Source organism: Arachis hypogaea, chromosome 2, assembly GCF_003086295.3.
Source record: "Arachis hypogaea cultivar Tifrunner chromosome 2, arahy.Tifrunner.gnm2.J5K5, whole genome shotgun sequence".
NCBI classification, from domain to species: Eukaryota; Viridiplantae; Streptophyta; class Magnoliopsida; order Fabales; family Fabaceae; genus Arachis; species Arachis hypogaea.
Genome location: NC_092037.1, coordinates 8,402,417 through 8,418,045, shown reverse-complemented (window position 1 = coordinate 8,418,045; position 15,629 = coordinate 8,402,417). Strand labels below are relative to the sequence as shown.

Sequence of the window (15,629 nt, the reverse complement as noted above, 5' to 3'; positions counted from 1 at the left end):
TGTTCAAAAAAAATAAAAGAATTTGTAGTGCTATGTGTTTTACAAAATTTCATTTTTAAATGGGACATAAGTGATGTGATTATTCAAAAGAATAAAATGTAATGTAAATATAAAAGTTATAAGTTGCTTTTGCTTTTCGCAACCCGATAAAAATTGATATATAATTTTCATAAGCTATAAAAAAGAAGGTGTCGCATGTTTGATTTTTTGTTATTTCATAATATATTTTTTGTAACTTGTAAAAAGTAATATTAAAATTTTTTAAAATAAATAAGTTATTTTCAAAAATTTCAAAAAGCAAAACATTTAATTAAATAGAAAAATCCGCAACTTGTGGAAAATAAAAATTAAAACAAAAAATATAAAAATTCTTTTTGTAACTTACAAAAAGATTTGAGCCTATAAATCATTAGTTTATCTGAATAGACCATTTTAAAGCATTTTACACCTCTCCTTTCCCTAACCAAAATTTTTAGCTCTATTTGATTTTATACCTTCAATGTGCTTCTTCGATCATATATGAAATATTATTTGAACTCATTAATTAAATAAAATAGTAACAAAATAGTATTATATTCGTTTTGAATTGTCTATAATATTCTTTAATCTGATAAGTTAATAACTAATTTTTTACAAATTTAAATTTTATTTAAAATTGTATATCACTGACCAATAAATTATTGTATACACAATACGAGACTCGAATCTCTAAGACTTGTTTAAAACTTTAAGTAAATAAATGAATTGAACTCAAATTAGTTAACGAAATTCTATTATATTAGATGATTGGTGATGGAGGAAGCTCCGGAGGAAACTTCCAATGTGGCGTGAATTTTGGTTTGGAATGAAACAAACCGTTGCAAAGAGCAATTGGCACACACATGCATAGTTTTATTAGCTTCAACTAATTGTACCTTCACAAATATTAAAATAGAAATGTTGTTTTGTTAGCTTCACTAAATATATTTATCAATATGTAGATAAAAATCAGCCATTCATATAAATTATATATTAAAAATAAATTAAATACTATATATATTTATACATAAATATATAATGTCTAGTGTAGTGATTAATTTTTAGTATACACATAATATTTTTGTATATTTATTAAAGTACTTAGGATGTTTTAGAAATACATAAAAACTAGGATTATTCATAATGCAGGTCATTAATTTAATTATGGAAATAGTTTGTGTTATATTATGTTATTGCCTGATAATGCATTTCTTTTTTCAAATTTTCAGATTAGGTGCTTCTTTCAATTATATAATGTAACATTAAAGAAATTGAGATTATAAGATTATTACTTTTATGCGGTGGAACAAAATGTCTTCATGTTGTGACTTTCTGCTAAGTTATGCAATGAATGCTGGGAAGAATAACTAGATCTCCACCAAAAGCACCATTAGGGGTGCACATGGGCCGGGTGAAGCCGGGTTTGATGGGATCCAGACTCGACCCGAAATATACACCGGGTCTATTTATTAGATCCGAACCCGATCCTAGACCCGATGAAACCAGTACACTTTCGGGCCATAATTATACCGGGTGAAAACCGGGCCATTAACATTACATTACGTTGATATCTTCTTGTAAGCTAGCATGTAAAAATATCCAAATTTCCAATACTCCAACCATTATTTAACATGGTAAAATTTACTTAGAAAAATATAACAAGAATCAATCATTATTTAAAATTAAAGCATAACCACAATCAATACTAAAGCAAAATCACAATCAATACTAATATTGTCTAATAATATCAAATATTTAAATCAATACAAATAACACAATATTATGCATTAGTCTAAAGTCTTATGCATTCTAAACATAAAACATTAACTTATAGTCTTATAATGACTAATAACACAAAATATTAAGGTTTACAATACTTAAATTCTACATAAAAATAGTCATGATCCATCACTAATAACACAAAATATTAATTATGTATGATGACCGGGCCACCGGGCCGACTTCGGGTGACCCGAGCTATGGCCCGGACCCGACCCGAAATAATGACCGGGTCTATTTTTGAGACCCTAACCCGGCCCTAAACCCGATGAAATTACACCAAATTAGTCCCTAAAGTGTTCGGACCCGGGCCGGGCCTTCGGGCCGGGCCGGGTCTGTGCACCCCTAAGCACCATTGACAAATAATAAGTTTTTTTTTTTTTTGGGTGACTAGACAAATAACAAGGTTTTTAGACATTTAAAGTGACATTTGGTTATTGTCTTCACGATAAAGAAAATAAAGACATTAAGAACAAAAACATGTTTGAAAACAAAAATAAACTTAAAATTTGTCGATCTCTCTTTTTAGTCAAATTTTAAAATAACGAACGCAATATATTATTGGAATGAAGCGAGATCATTTGAGGGTTGCAATAGCAGTGAGAAAATGAGAAATTGAGAATCATATATGTTAGTTTGCTTCTTTAGGGTTTTCAGCTCCATTAAGCAGTGGCCATCTCACCAACAGTTTAATGCCTTACATTTCATTGATCTTTTTCACATTTAATAACACATTAATATTTTATGACTTTTTTGTTTATAGATTAATGTTTAAAAGTATGAGATGGCTTACAAGACACAAAGTATAAATAACTTTTCAAGTTCTCTAAATTTTAGATTTTTATTTTAGAGGATAAAGTAAAATTTTTCACCATTAAATATTTTTTTATATTTTTTTTTATCCTACCTATGAAATAAATAGTGATAGATCATATTTTATTTTTTAAAAATAAAATTCAAAATTTAAAGGATCCAAATCTAATAACTTAACCTTTAAACTTACGGTAATACTTTTCTTCTACTCTTGTTACTGACATCTAAATTCTATTATATATAAAAAGAAAAATTGACAAAGTTGTCTCGAGAAATTGTTGTTGCCGTTTCTATCATAGTGTTTTTCTAAAAAAAAAAAAAAACTTGAATTTGAAACCACAATAATGATTAAATTGATCACAATCTAATCAGTTTGGATTAGTAAAAAGCCTATTCATCAGTTTAGTAAGTGTTAAAAGTTCAAATTCTATTTTGTGCATATAATAATCTATTAACTAATAATAAATCTTTAAAGTAAACTGATTCACGATAGATTAATATTTGACATACTGGGATAAGGCCTTCAAAAAAAACACCGATTCCTTCACATCGTTGATGTAGAAAGTAATTGAAACTAGAGGGAGTACTTAATTAGGCTTTGAAACAAAAGAATTCAATTTCATAGCATAAATGCAATTGAAATACTAAGTAGACGGTTCAATCCAACTACAATTTAGTGTGCAATTTTGGCAATTCTTTCTAGTTTCTTCTATCTTTAAAGCACATTAATTCTAGCCTATGCTTTATATATCAAGTAGAGTTAGACACATTGCCTAATAAGAGTGCCATTTTCCAAATTGTTGGTAATACTATTCAATATTTAGTAGAAATATTACCACCTTTTCCTTGTTGCCATAAAAACTGCATGCCTTTTCGGGCATTGTACAACAATTCAAATTATATTTCCTTCGAATTACAATATCTGTTGATTTATTAAGTTATTTGCACGTTAAATAAGGACTAAGGAGTCCAAAATCAATAATTAATTATAAATTTCTTTATTGAATATCTAAAATAGGATAAATAATTAAATATCCAATCATTGTAGATTATGTGTGAAGATAAAGAATCTATTGTGTAACCTTTTATTGAAATATGAAAATAATAAATAATATTAAACTAAGAAAAGTTCTCTAATTTCACAAAAATTGTGTAACATTCTATTGCATATTCTTTATATTGCACCTCTTTAACAAACTCCACCTAAGAGGACCCAACTTTGTTTCGAAAATAAAAAGAACTCCACCTAATGGAGAAATTAATTAAATCACCTAAACACTGATTCTATAGTTTAAAATTGTTCAAAACCTTCAACTGCATGTGCTTGATTGAAATCTTCTAAAACCCAATCCTTTAATTTGTTCTCCAACTCAAATGGGAAAATCAATTGATATTGGTGAGCCAAATGACAAGTGACAAAAGACATGGTATACTTAACCTATGTGACATGAAATGAAATAATTTTATTCTCACTTGATCACACAATTGTTATAATTGTCCATTAATAATAAAAATTTTGGACAATTTGCATTTTACAATCCCTGATTTTTTTCATAATTGGTGCGGAATTTGAGGTAGCTCTGAGTGAGTTCTTCCAGTTCGTGAAAAGCAAAAAAGAAGAAATTTTCCTGTAGAAAACATTGAGATACTTTCCAATGTTATAATTTATACTCTCCAAAATCAAAAACACCAAACCAACACCATAAAAACTGCTAATGATTCTGCAACAATGATAGTGAGAGAGAGAGAGAGAACAGAGCCTAAACTTGTAGGATTTCATTAGAATAAGCTTGCTTTTGAATGAAACATGACTAGATAAAATTCCGTATAACATCAAAAAGAAAAAAGAACTATTTTCGATCAGTCAAGGCTGGTCTATGTGTGAATCCAGAACCACTGAATTTGAAGCTTGATTGCCGCTGATAACGGCCAAAGTTGACATAAGCTTCCTCTGACATAGTTATATTCTCTACTTCTCAATTGAAATTTTCATGATATATTCTATTCATACAAGAAATCAAAGCTCTATGGATAATCACGATAAAACTATGGGACATAGTCCCAGCCTTAAAATTACCCAGCAACAAATGACAAAACTTCGGTTGGTGCAAAATTTGCCCAACTTTATATATCATATGTATTGCAATTCTATTGATTGTCCTGTTTTAGCTTTTTCTTCTGCTTTCTTCGCTGATCACGCAAACCTGAAGCAAGAACATTCCGAAAATTTAGAACATGCTAGAGCCAAGATCTAATTAATAAATAACTAGAAAAGAAGAAAGGATATCATATATTTTCAGACTGAAGATTACGTTTCTTCTCCTCTTTTCTTTTTCTTTTCCGATTTTCTATATTTCTCTGTTTTCCAGCAAAATCCTTGACATCCATGCGCACCTGTGGGGAGAAAAAGGAGCAAAAGCAAGAACAACAAAACAAACAAAAAACATAAGCTCCAATCTACTACTCAAGCTGAATATTTAGATAACGAGAAATTCCTAACTTTCCTGCAAAATAAACCTTATTCTACTTTTCAAAATCTAAAAGTTTGTTAATGCGGCAAATTACGTTGTAAAATAGACGATTTCATATTTGACAGGATCAATACAAAATTATGCCCGCTGGAATATGAAAAGGGTGGAACATTCTACCTCTTCACCAGCATTCCGGAGTGCCTGAAGTGCTTCAACACAATCTTGACCAATCACAACCAATTTTCCCTTCTTGCCTACTCCTGAGCCCGGGCGATCATTTAGTTTTTGCTTTGCTAATTGTAGCAATTGTTCCTGCATGACAGGTGTGACACCAGCCTACAAAAGAGTATTATGTTTCAGAGTTATGTCCTAATAACATAGTACATATGTTTGCATAGTAAAAAGATACTAGGAGCATGGTTTGAGAACCTCTCAAAAAAGTCAAATTAAGAAAAATAATCACGTTTGGGTAAAAACTTGAAAATAGATCATAATTGAAACTAATAATTTTAAGCTAAAACCAGCTTATAAGCAAAAGCAATATTTTGAAACTTATGGAATATAAGCAAAAGCTTATATTTTTTAATTGTAATGATTTTCCTAATTTGACCTAAAGCACCAAATATTAAATAATATAGGCAATCATTCTATACCCATTTTCGTTATATAGTAATAACACCACTTAAGATTTCATACATTTCAAACACAATAAATTATTCTAAAACCATTTTTCAGCTAAAGTATCCAAACATAAATTGATCGTCACATAATTGATTATTTCGAAAAGTATAAATTTTTAGCGTTCCCAAACACATTATTGTGGATAATTAAAACACCTATGTGCTAGTATATGTACATCATGCCTTGCAATTCCTCTGAAACTTCTGAAGAAAAACATTAAAAATTAGAATTGCAATAATAACAAATGACTAGCAATGGGCAAGAGGCATTCCAAATGTGGTAAATAAATATTAAGCGTGAAAATGAAAGAAAATCATAAGATTAATACCCCTGCTAAATATCGATGTGAAAATGTCTTTGATTGTAAAGGACGTGAAATCAACATTTTGAGCTCCTGCAATATGAAACATTTGAGAAGAATTAAATAAACTGGAAATAATATCTATATATCGTTTCAGGTATATATATGAAGGCATCAGACCTGTTGCAATGTCTTCAACTGTTTAGAACTGGCTTTCATTTGCTTGTGTTTGTTCACTTGTTCCTCCTCACTGTCGTCATTTTCAGTAACTAATTCAACTGAGTTAGCATTTCGATCAAACCAGTTTTTCTCAGCTTTCACCTAAAATAGCAAAGAGAAATAGAATTTGAAAACACAATTATCCATATCCAGTCAGCACAAAGGAGCAACAAAGCAAAACAGAATTTTAAGTCAAACCTGAAAAGCAAGAAAATACATGAGACTGGAAGTCTGTAACTAGAAATTATTCTGTGTACGTTTGTAAAGATGCAATAAGGAAAACCTCTCGAATATGGAGGTTACCTCAAGCAAATTACATTCAAAACCATTTCAAATCGTAAACAGAAAAATGATAAATTCCAAGCACACTTGACACTAACACTGGTTGCATGAAAAAAATGCAAAAATGTTATATAATTCAATATACTGTACAGGTGAATCCTAATACCTGCGAATTCTTTCGTGTTATTTTGTCAATTTGGCGTGCAAGAGACAATCGTTTTAAAATCTCTGGCATGTATGAGTTCTGTAAAGGAAACCGCTGAAAATTGTCCTGTACATAAAACAAGATAATGACAAAAATGTAAATCACTATATTGTTCTCGATCACGAGGTAAGTGATGGTAACTTATTTCAAACATCTATTATTTAGTTCATTCAACTCTCTTTAAAACATGTTTACAGGGAACAACATATCAATGGATGTATGATACACAACTCGACATGTCGTGTTCTTATTGACTACACCTCTTATCTTCATGCGAAGAATTTTTTCCCAACTTCAATGAAGTAAGCAACCAACTTTAATATCTCTAACCTATATGCTTAAATTTAAAAGGAAAAATGCTGTTCAGGAAACAACCTTAGAAAATGATTTGAGCAGCGAAGCAAACTTTGCCGTTTCTTTTGGTGAGACTAAAGCAATGCTACAACCTTCAGCAGAAGCTCTAGCTGTTCTTCCACTTCTATGCACATAAACCTAAAAAGAAGAAATAAATGTTAGAATGTTAGATGTAATATATAATATGGATAAAAGAAGCAAAATATTAATTTACCTCTGCTGAATGCGGAAGCTGATAGTGGACAACAGTTCTAACACCAGGAATATCAAGACCCCTTGCAGCAACATCCGTAGCAACTAGTATGCCATTTTCACTTTCACGAAAACGATCCATGGCCTGCATTGAAGAATGAAAGAAACTCGAAAAATATGATGATGGAAACAAAATACAATATCCATTTAAAATAAAAGACAACTCAGTATTAAGATGTATTCAGGTTAACCACAATGTCCACTATCCAAGTCCAATCCCCTATAAAAAGGAAAAAAAAAAGGAGGGCAAAGTAGATCTACACTATGACCTTTTGATGGTGAGCTATTTTGTTATGCAGATCTTTCAGCAGAAAGACGAGAAACACAACTGGAAGAAAGCAAGAAAAGGTTGAGACAAACAAAGGAAGCTACCTTTAAACGTGCTCGCTGCTGCATTTGTGCATGCAGAGTCCAAACATCAATGCCAAGAATCCGCAGTATGGAAGAAATATGGCGCAAAGCTGCAATTGATGTACAGAAAACTATGGTGCGACCTTGTCCATGGACAGTCAAAATATAATACAAGTAGGCATCTTTATCTTCTTCCCTGCATCTGCAACCAATGACATTCAATAACAAAATCAGGAAGATGATGAAGGTAACATATGTGTGCATTTAATTCTAAGAAACTATTCAGTCCCTTTATCTTAGATGGTGAAATAAGGCAAAAAGTGGCTATGCCTATGACGGAGTATGTTTTAAAATTGAGAAAAACAGCTGACAAAGATGCAAAATCTCTATTTGCACAAGGAATGATAATTAAGATAACGATTGTCTCGGGGGAGGATATGTGACCCAACAAAATACTCAAACGGGAAAAAATAATGTAACATTAAATTCAAGCCAATTCAAATCAACATGAAATCATGAATCTAAGAGTAAAAAGAATATATATCAATATTTAATAAAATCAGTGTCCTATCCAGCATGAGTTTACGTACTCAATAAATGATTCCTCAAGCTTGGTTGCCAATATTGACGGGTTGGTAAGATCAATAATTGCAGCATTGGATCTCATTCCAGCTCGTTCAGAAAGAGTTTCAATAGAATTCAGTTCCTCTGTGAATGATTGTTTTTGTTTTACTAAACCGCGCTTAAGCTTCTTGCGAAAATCAGCAGAAAGTGCAACAGTAGCTGAAAACACAAGAGTTTGTCTTTTCTTTCTTTGGTAGCTTGAAACTGTAACACAATTTTGTGCATGTTGAGAATTATCTTCAGCGGAGATATTTGACATGGGAAGCATGTCAATTATTGATTGCAACTCCTTAAAATGACCGTTTTGTACCATTCGATCAGCCTCATCAAGCACAAAGAAAGACAATGAATGTAACTGCAAAAACAACATGGCCATGTCAAAAATGACTTTCAATGAAAGCAATACGTCAAGTCTACACAAAAACTAGAACATTAATGTTTAATGTGTGAATTATTGCTGCTAAAAGTTAAGATGAAATCTAACCAAAATGATAGATGTCTTATATAGTGTACAAATGTTGTCTATATCAAATATTTAGCAAGGGTGCCATTGTATGACTCTTCCAATAAGTCGTGCTTAATTGTGGCCCATACATGTTGAACAATAAGGATTAAGAATTACCAGGAGGCTACAATTTACATACTCTGTCTTATTAAACACTTGTAGTTTTCCACTATATTTCAGATTCCCCCTCACACTTATCTACTGGATTAGCATTCATGAAAACAATAACTTAATATTTATAAACATAAATTGATACTCAATCTTCATAATGCATATTGCTAGAAGTTACCTCAACTAGATGCTTTTCTCCACTTGACATAAGTTCCCACAACCTCCCTGGAGTTCCAACAACAATCTCAGGTCTTGATTTTAAAAGTCTCTCCTGCTTTTCGGCTAAAATTCCCCCAACAATAGGGGTCACCCTAACATTAATATACTTAGCTACTGCTTTCAGATGATCAGTTACCTGAAAATGGATTCCAGTCAGCTTGTAGCATGACTCCTAATTTCTAAAACAAGTATATACTCATATAATTTAAATTGAGTAACTAACAAACATGCAAATGAATTAAAAGCCTTTACAAATACCTGAATAGCAAGCTCTCTGGTTGGGGCAACAATTAGAGCCCTCAAAATTCCTGTAGGAGCATATTTTTCTGGCTCTTTACCCCTTTCTTCCTCCATCTTTGTAGCCTTCTCCCGTTCCTCCAAAATACGTTGCAAAATGGGCAAACCAAATGCAAGTGTTTTACCAGATCCTGTCTCAGCAGCCCCAACAACATCCTGCCGAAAAACACACAAGAACAAGGGTCAAAAAGCTAATCTAGCTAATCAAACCAGCAAAACCACTGAAGAAGGAAAACTTCAAACAACCTTCCCTTGATGAGCAGCAGCAGGAATACAAGCTTTCTGAATTGGCGTTGGTTCCTTGAAACCAAGCTTGTAAATTGCTTTCATCAGCAAAGGATGAAGCCTCAACTCATTCCATGCATAAAATTCAGTTTCATCAAAGTCTTCCCCAACATCATCATCATCCTTCACATCAGTATCTAGACCTAAAAGAAAATATAGCAGTAAGATGAATACGTCTCCAAAACCTTCATTCATCACAACATTGCATAAACATCCCACATTTCAGGAATCCGTATCCACATACATACTAAAGTACGTATGCTGATATGTATAAATAAAATAGCAACTACTAGTATCTGGCTTTCTCATCTTAAATTATTCATTCACAGGGCATTAACATAAAGACATCATATTTCAGGAACCTCCAAACACTTATGCACATACACACACAAACATATATACAGAAAATTTAAAACTTAGAATATATATATATATAATAAACAAATAACTATAAGTATCAGCATTTCTCATCTTCAACTATTCACTACGCATAGACATAAACGTCTCGAATTTCAGGAGTCTACATACACACTTATTGTTTCATGAACTATATAATTACTACATAAGTATGAACAAGTATTTACCAGCACATGGACTTCTCATCATTAATTATCACCTTGCATCGACATAGTGAGGATTTATCATCTTCAACTATTAACATTTTACATAAACATAAAGATATTTCACATTTCAGGGAGCTAAAGCACGTAAACTTATATGAATTTGTATCATTGGAAGTTTAGAATTAAACAAGTAACTACCAGTATCTGGCTTCTCAACATTCTGGTTTTCGGTAACCGCTTCCTCTTCCTTTTCCTTTTCCTCCTCCTTCTTCTTCTTATTCTTCTTTGTCTTCTTTTTTTTCTTCTTCTTCTTGTCTTTTTTCTTTTCCTTCTTCACTTCAACCTCACCGCTACCACCACCGCCGCCGCCGCCACCGCCAACTCCATCATCTCCTTCTTCTTCTTCCTTCTTCTTCTTCTCTTCTATCACATTCTCGTCGAGTTTATGATTCTTCTTCTGGTTCTTCTTCTCGTTAATTTGAGGTTCAGGAATGGAAAAACCGTAATCAGCCTCGTCGATCTCCTCGAGCGAGAGGAAACCTCCTTCGAGCTCGTTTGAGCCAGTAGCGAGCATAGCAAAGGGATCGTTTTCGTTGTTGTTATCATCTTCGTCATTGTTTCGTGGAAACGAAGGGTTCCAGGGCAGCGAGTTAAGTCGCTCGAGATGGGGGTCACTCGCCAACGCGGCGGCGCGCTTTCTCTTCAGCTTTCTCTGGCGAGACTGAGAGGAAGTAGTAGTTGCTGTAGCTGCTTCCATGGCGAAAACAGAAAAACCCGAACCGTGATACCGGCTTCGAAGTTTGCCTTTGTAGGCCTTAATTTGGGCCAAGGCCCAGCTCAGTAAGTAATAATTTCAAATTAGACACATCAGTCGTCCAGTAGGCGAGTAGATCCTCTCCAGTGAATAAAAAACTGGATGGTGTGCAGTGTTTAATCTAACCATTCACCATACTCTCTCTCTTATTTATTTCTAGTCCCACTATTAAAATCAAAGGTAAGAGATTACACTGTATTTTGTCAAGTGTTGAAAAAACTGGAGAGGATCCATTTCCCGTCCAATAGTCCGAGACCAAAATAAGCATGATGTTTTTGACATAGAAAGGTGTGTGTGGTTGGAAAAATTATAAATAATTCCTATAAATTTTAATATGGAATATTATATTCTTATATTTGGTTCAAAGTTTGAAAAGATATTTTTAAGTAAGTTTGATTTTAGGGAATCAAAATATCATCATTTCAATTCTCACATTTTCCTTAGATATATCATATATTTGATTTCCATGGAAATGAAATGTTTGTAATAAAGTAATACTTAAACCACACACACTCAAAGGGTAAAAAAACACCATGATGTTACGGTGTATATTTTTTTAGGAGAGAGACTCGAACTTAAGAAAGACTGTTATTTGAGCTATACTTTATCAGTTTGTTACAATGTATATTATAGAGAAAATATTCAATTTGGTCCTTAAAGTTACACTCGAGTCTCAATTTAGTCCTTGACGTTTCAGTTGCCTCTATTTAGTCCCTATACTTTATAAATTTTAATCACCTTAGTCTCTACGGTGGTTTTCGCCACAGAGTCATTATCGGAGAGATGATGTGTACAACAGAATGCCACGCTGGACTCCACTAAAACGGCGTCGTTTTTGTTTAGCGCTCAAACAGCCCAAAACAATGTCGTATCATGTTATAAGAGATTGAAAACGTTTTAGTTAAACAAGAAACACTATATTCTCCTCCATAATAGGATTGTTCTTCTTCTTTCTCTTCTCTTCAATGGCGCTGTGAGTCTGACTTATGAGATTCGTTGAAGTCGCGATTCTCTTCTATTCAACCACTTCACACTGCACTGGTCGTTCTCTTTACCTACGTTGATTAAGTTCGAGATAAGCAAAATATTGAATAAAAAAACTTCTATACCCATGATGATGCTTTGTTTTTTTGCTTCACTTTTGGTTCTTCCTCTTTTTTTATGCATTCTAGCTAAATGCATCTTGTTTTGCATGTTAGTATATGTTAGTTTTTGTGCTTATTCTATGTTAGGGTTTATGTTTTCAGTGAATTATCATTTAATTTCTTGGCTTATTGGTTAGATGTTCGATCATTCCCTGTTTCTGTACCATTAATTTGATTTTAAATATTTTAGGAGAATTTTTTTGGGTTAGGGTTTTGTTACGGATCCAGCCCACGGATCCCTGATCTAAAGTAAAACCATCGAAACCCTCTAGAAGGCCCGAATCGGCCCACTAGAACTCCCAACCAACTTTCGAATTCGAACATCTCCCTTATCTTAGCCAGAGAAGATAAGATACGATAGCTACTTTCGCCTATAAATAGAGGACCCAAGTCACTCCAGGTATTCATTCATTCCTCACACCCTTGTACCTCTCAGATCCATTCTGACTTGAGCGTCGGAGTGTCTTTGCAGGTACCTCCCCCCATCGCTCCATTCAAGTAATCCGACTTCCGCCTCGACCCGCTGGTTCCCGATCCATCCCTCAACCCGTACCCGAGGCATCCAGTACATTGGCGCCGTCTGTAGGGAACTTACGCCGGTTTAGTCAGAATGGCAGACGAACCGGAAGAACATTCCATAAGTCGCCAAGATAACTCCCGAACACGAAACCCTACTCCTGAAAACCAAGAACCCATACTCCAAGGAAGGATAGCAAGCACCATCCATAACAAAGAAAACAACCCCGCCAAGACTCAGAATCCCAGGAACCCGAAAGACAAGTCAGCGCAAATAATCCGAGAACTCTGCCACAAAGTACAGGAACTTGAAGGTCGGGTTGCCAACAAAGAAAGGCACAACGCCGAACACGGAAGTCACGCAACCTCCAGATCCAGGTCCCGCCACGGCAGATCGCCAGAATGGCGACACGCCAAAAGGCATGATAGAAGCACCTCACGTAATAGATCTCCAGAACGAAGACACAGCAAAAGATACAACCGCAGCATATCTCGTGATCCCGCCCACACGGACGATGACCGATGATACCGAGAAACCAAACGCACAAGAAACGACTATGTGATAATGGGAGCCACCCCCTTCACAGAAAGAATTTTAAAAGCAAAGCTCCCCAAAGGATTTGATAAACCCACGGACATGAAATACGACGAAACCAAAGACCCCCAAGAACACTTAACAGCATTCGAAGCCAGAATGAACCTAGAAGGTGCCACCGACGCCGTCCGATGCAAAGCCTTCCCCGTGACCTTGTCCGAACCAATGATCAAATGGTTCAATACCCTCCCTAACGAATCCATAACCGGCTTTCGCGACATATCACGAAGGTTCATCGCCCAATTCACCACCAGAATCACCAAGGCCAAACACCCCATCAGCCTATTGAGGGTCACACAAAGGCTCGACGAATCCACAAGAAAGTATTTTGACCGATTCAACGACGAATGCCTAACAATCGACGGGCTCACAGACTCGGTCGCAAGTCTCTGCCTTACGAACGGACTCATGAATGAAGACTTCTGCAAACATCTTACCACCAAACCAATATGGTCTATGCACGAAATCCAAAACGTCGTCAAAGATTATATAAACGACGAAGAGCTTAGCCAGGTCGTCGCCGCCAACAAACGGCAACACAACAACGCCCAACACGGCAACCCAACCCCTCGGCACAACCCACCCAGAGAAGGCCTAAGGGAACACCCCAAACCAACAAACACAAACCGACCACCCAGGATCGGCAAATTCTCTAGTTACACACCCCTAACGGCCCCAATTACCGAGATATACCACCAGATAGCAGATCGAGGCATCATCCCAAAAGCCCGGCAACTCAAAGAAAAAACAGGCGGCAACAAAACCCTCTACTGCGACTACCACCGAGGTTATGGGCACAAGACACAAGACTATTTCGACCTCAAAGACGCCCTCGAACAAGCCATAAGAGACGGCAACCTCCCAGAGTTCGCCAAAATTATCAGAGAACCAAGACGCGTAGAAAGGGACAGGTCAGTTGAAAGAGAAGAACGCAACCCGAGAACACAAAAACAACCTCCCAAGGAAAGTCTAGAAGACGACCCGACCATAATGGTAAATGTTATCACAGGCAAAGACATATCAGGCAAATCAAAATCGACGCAAAAAAAGGACCTCAAGGTCTTGGCCGTCAGAAATCAAGCCCCATCTACCACTCCCGACCAAACGATAAACTTCCTACCCGAGGACTGCCAGCACGGCACCTCGGCCGAAGACGCACGTTTCGTCATCTCGGCAAGAATCAAAATGGGACTAGTTCGAAGGATACTGGTGGACAGCGGTGCAGACTCCAACATCCTCTTCCGAGGAGCCTTCGATAAGCTCGAGCTCCGCAACGAAAATCTCCAAACACACCGCAATGGCATTACAGGACTTGGGGACAATTTCCTCAAACCGGACGGCTCCATCACCCTACCCCTCACCATAGGGACAGGCAAGCAAAGGAAGACAATTCTATCCGAATTTGTGGTCCTAAAAGATTCCACCGCCTACAACGTCATCCTCGGAAGGAAAACGATCAATGACTTCTCCGCCATCATTTTTACCAAATATCTCCTTATGAAATTCATAGCGGACGACGGCTCCATAGCCACTATTCACGGAGACCGCAAGGTCGCAGCAGAATGCGACAACACCAGTCTAGCTTTACGAAAGAAGTCTCATGACGCGACTGGGATATTCCTAGCCGACTTGGACGCCCGACAAGACGGCCAGCCCAGGCCAGAACCAGAAGGCGACATGGAAAAACTACAAATAGGACGAACCAAAGACGAATACACTTTCATCAACAGGAACCTCCCATACGACCTTAAAGAAAACCTTTCTCAATTTTTGAAACAAAACAGAGACCTATTCGCTTTCACACCAGCCGACATGCCCGGGATAGACCCCAACCTAATGTCCCACCGACTAGCCATAGATCCCAAAGCCAAACCCGTGGCACAAAGAAGACGAAAAATGTCCCAGGACCGGGCAGCCGAGGTCAGGAGACAAGTAAAAGCCCTACTCGAGGCAAACTTCATCAGAGAACTACCATACACGACGTGGTTGGTAAACGTCGTATTAGTAAAGAAGTCCAACGAGAAATGGCGAATATGCATCGATTATACGAACCTTAACAAAGCTTGTCCAAAAGACGCCTTCTCCCTACCCAACATCGATGGATTGGTAGACGCCGCATCCGGCCATCGATACCTGAGCTTCATGGATGCATACTCCGGTTATAATCAAATACCGATGCACCGACCCGACGAGGAAAAAACAGCATTTATCACCCCCGACGGAACATAA

General features: G+C 35.9%; 2 protein-coding genes across 2 annotated transcripts; one reads left to right on the top strand and one right to left on the bottom strand.

The window, feature by feature from the left end:
• Window positions 1-4,366: 4,366 nt before the first annotated feature.
• Window positions 4,367-11,141, bottom strand: LOC112736374 (DEAD-box ATP-dependent RNA helicase 13). The gene is made up of 14 exons (XM_025785802.2): window positions 10,529-11,141; window positions 9,729-9,910; window positions 9,444-9,638; window positions 9,145-9,321; window positions 8,317-8,705; window positions 7,748-7,928; window positions 7,338-7,460; window positions 7,145-7,261; window positions 6,731-6,835; window positions 6,244-6,384; window positions 6,091-6,156; window positions 5,259-5,417; window positions 4,923-5,004; window positions 4,367-4,814 (listed from the first exon to the last, which is right to left on the bottom strand). Exons 1-14 carry the CDS (start codon window positions 11,085-11,087, stop codon window positions 4,759-4,761), a joined length of 2,532 nt encoding a protein of 843 aa, XP_025641587.1. The 5' UTR covers window positions 11,088-11,141; the 3' UTR covers window positions 4,367-4,758.
• A 2,229-nt stretch (window positions 11,142-13,370) lies between these two features.
• LOC140176544 (uncharacterized) lies at window positions 13,371-15,629 on the top strand. Its single transcript, XM_072208069.1, has one exon. The coding sequence runs from the start codon at window positions 13,371-13,373 to the stop codon at window positions 15,627-15,629; it is 2,259 nt and encodes a 752-aa protein (XP_072064170.1).

Excerpts from the sequence above, each read along its gene's own strand:
- LOC112736374 (XM_025785802.2), bottom strand. The coding sequence starts at position 11,087 with ATGGAAGCAGCTACAGCAACTACTACTTCCTCTCAGTCTCGCCAGAGA. Across the intron at positions 7,461-7,747 it reads AGCAGCGAGCACGTTTAAAG|GCCATGGATCGTTTTCGTGA; the intron begins GTAGCTTCCTTT and ends TCTTCAATGCAG. Across the intron at positions 4,815-4,922 it reads AAGAAAAGAGGAGAAGAAAC|GTTTGCGTGATCAGCGAAGA; the intron begins GTAATCTTCAGT and ends TTCTTGCTTCAG.
- LOC140176544 (XM_072208069.1), top strand. The coding sequence starts at position 13,371 with ATGGGAGCCACCCCCTTCACAGAAAGAATTTTAAAAGCAAAGCTCCCC.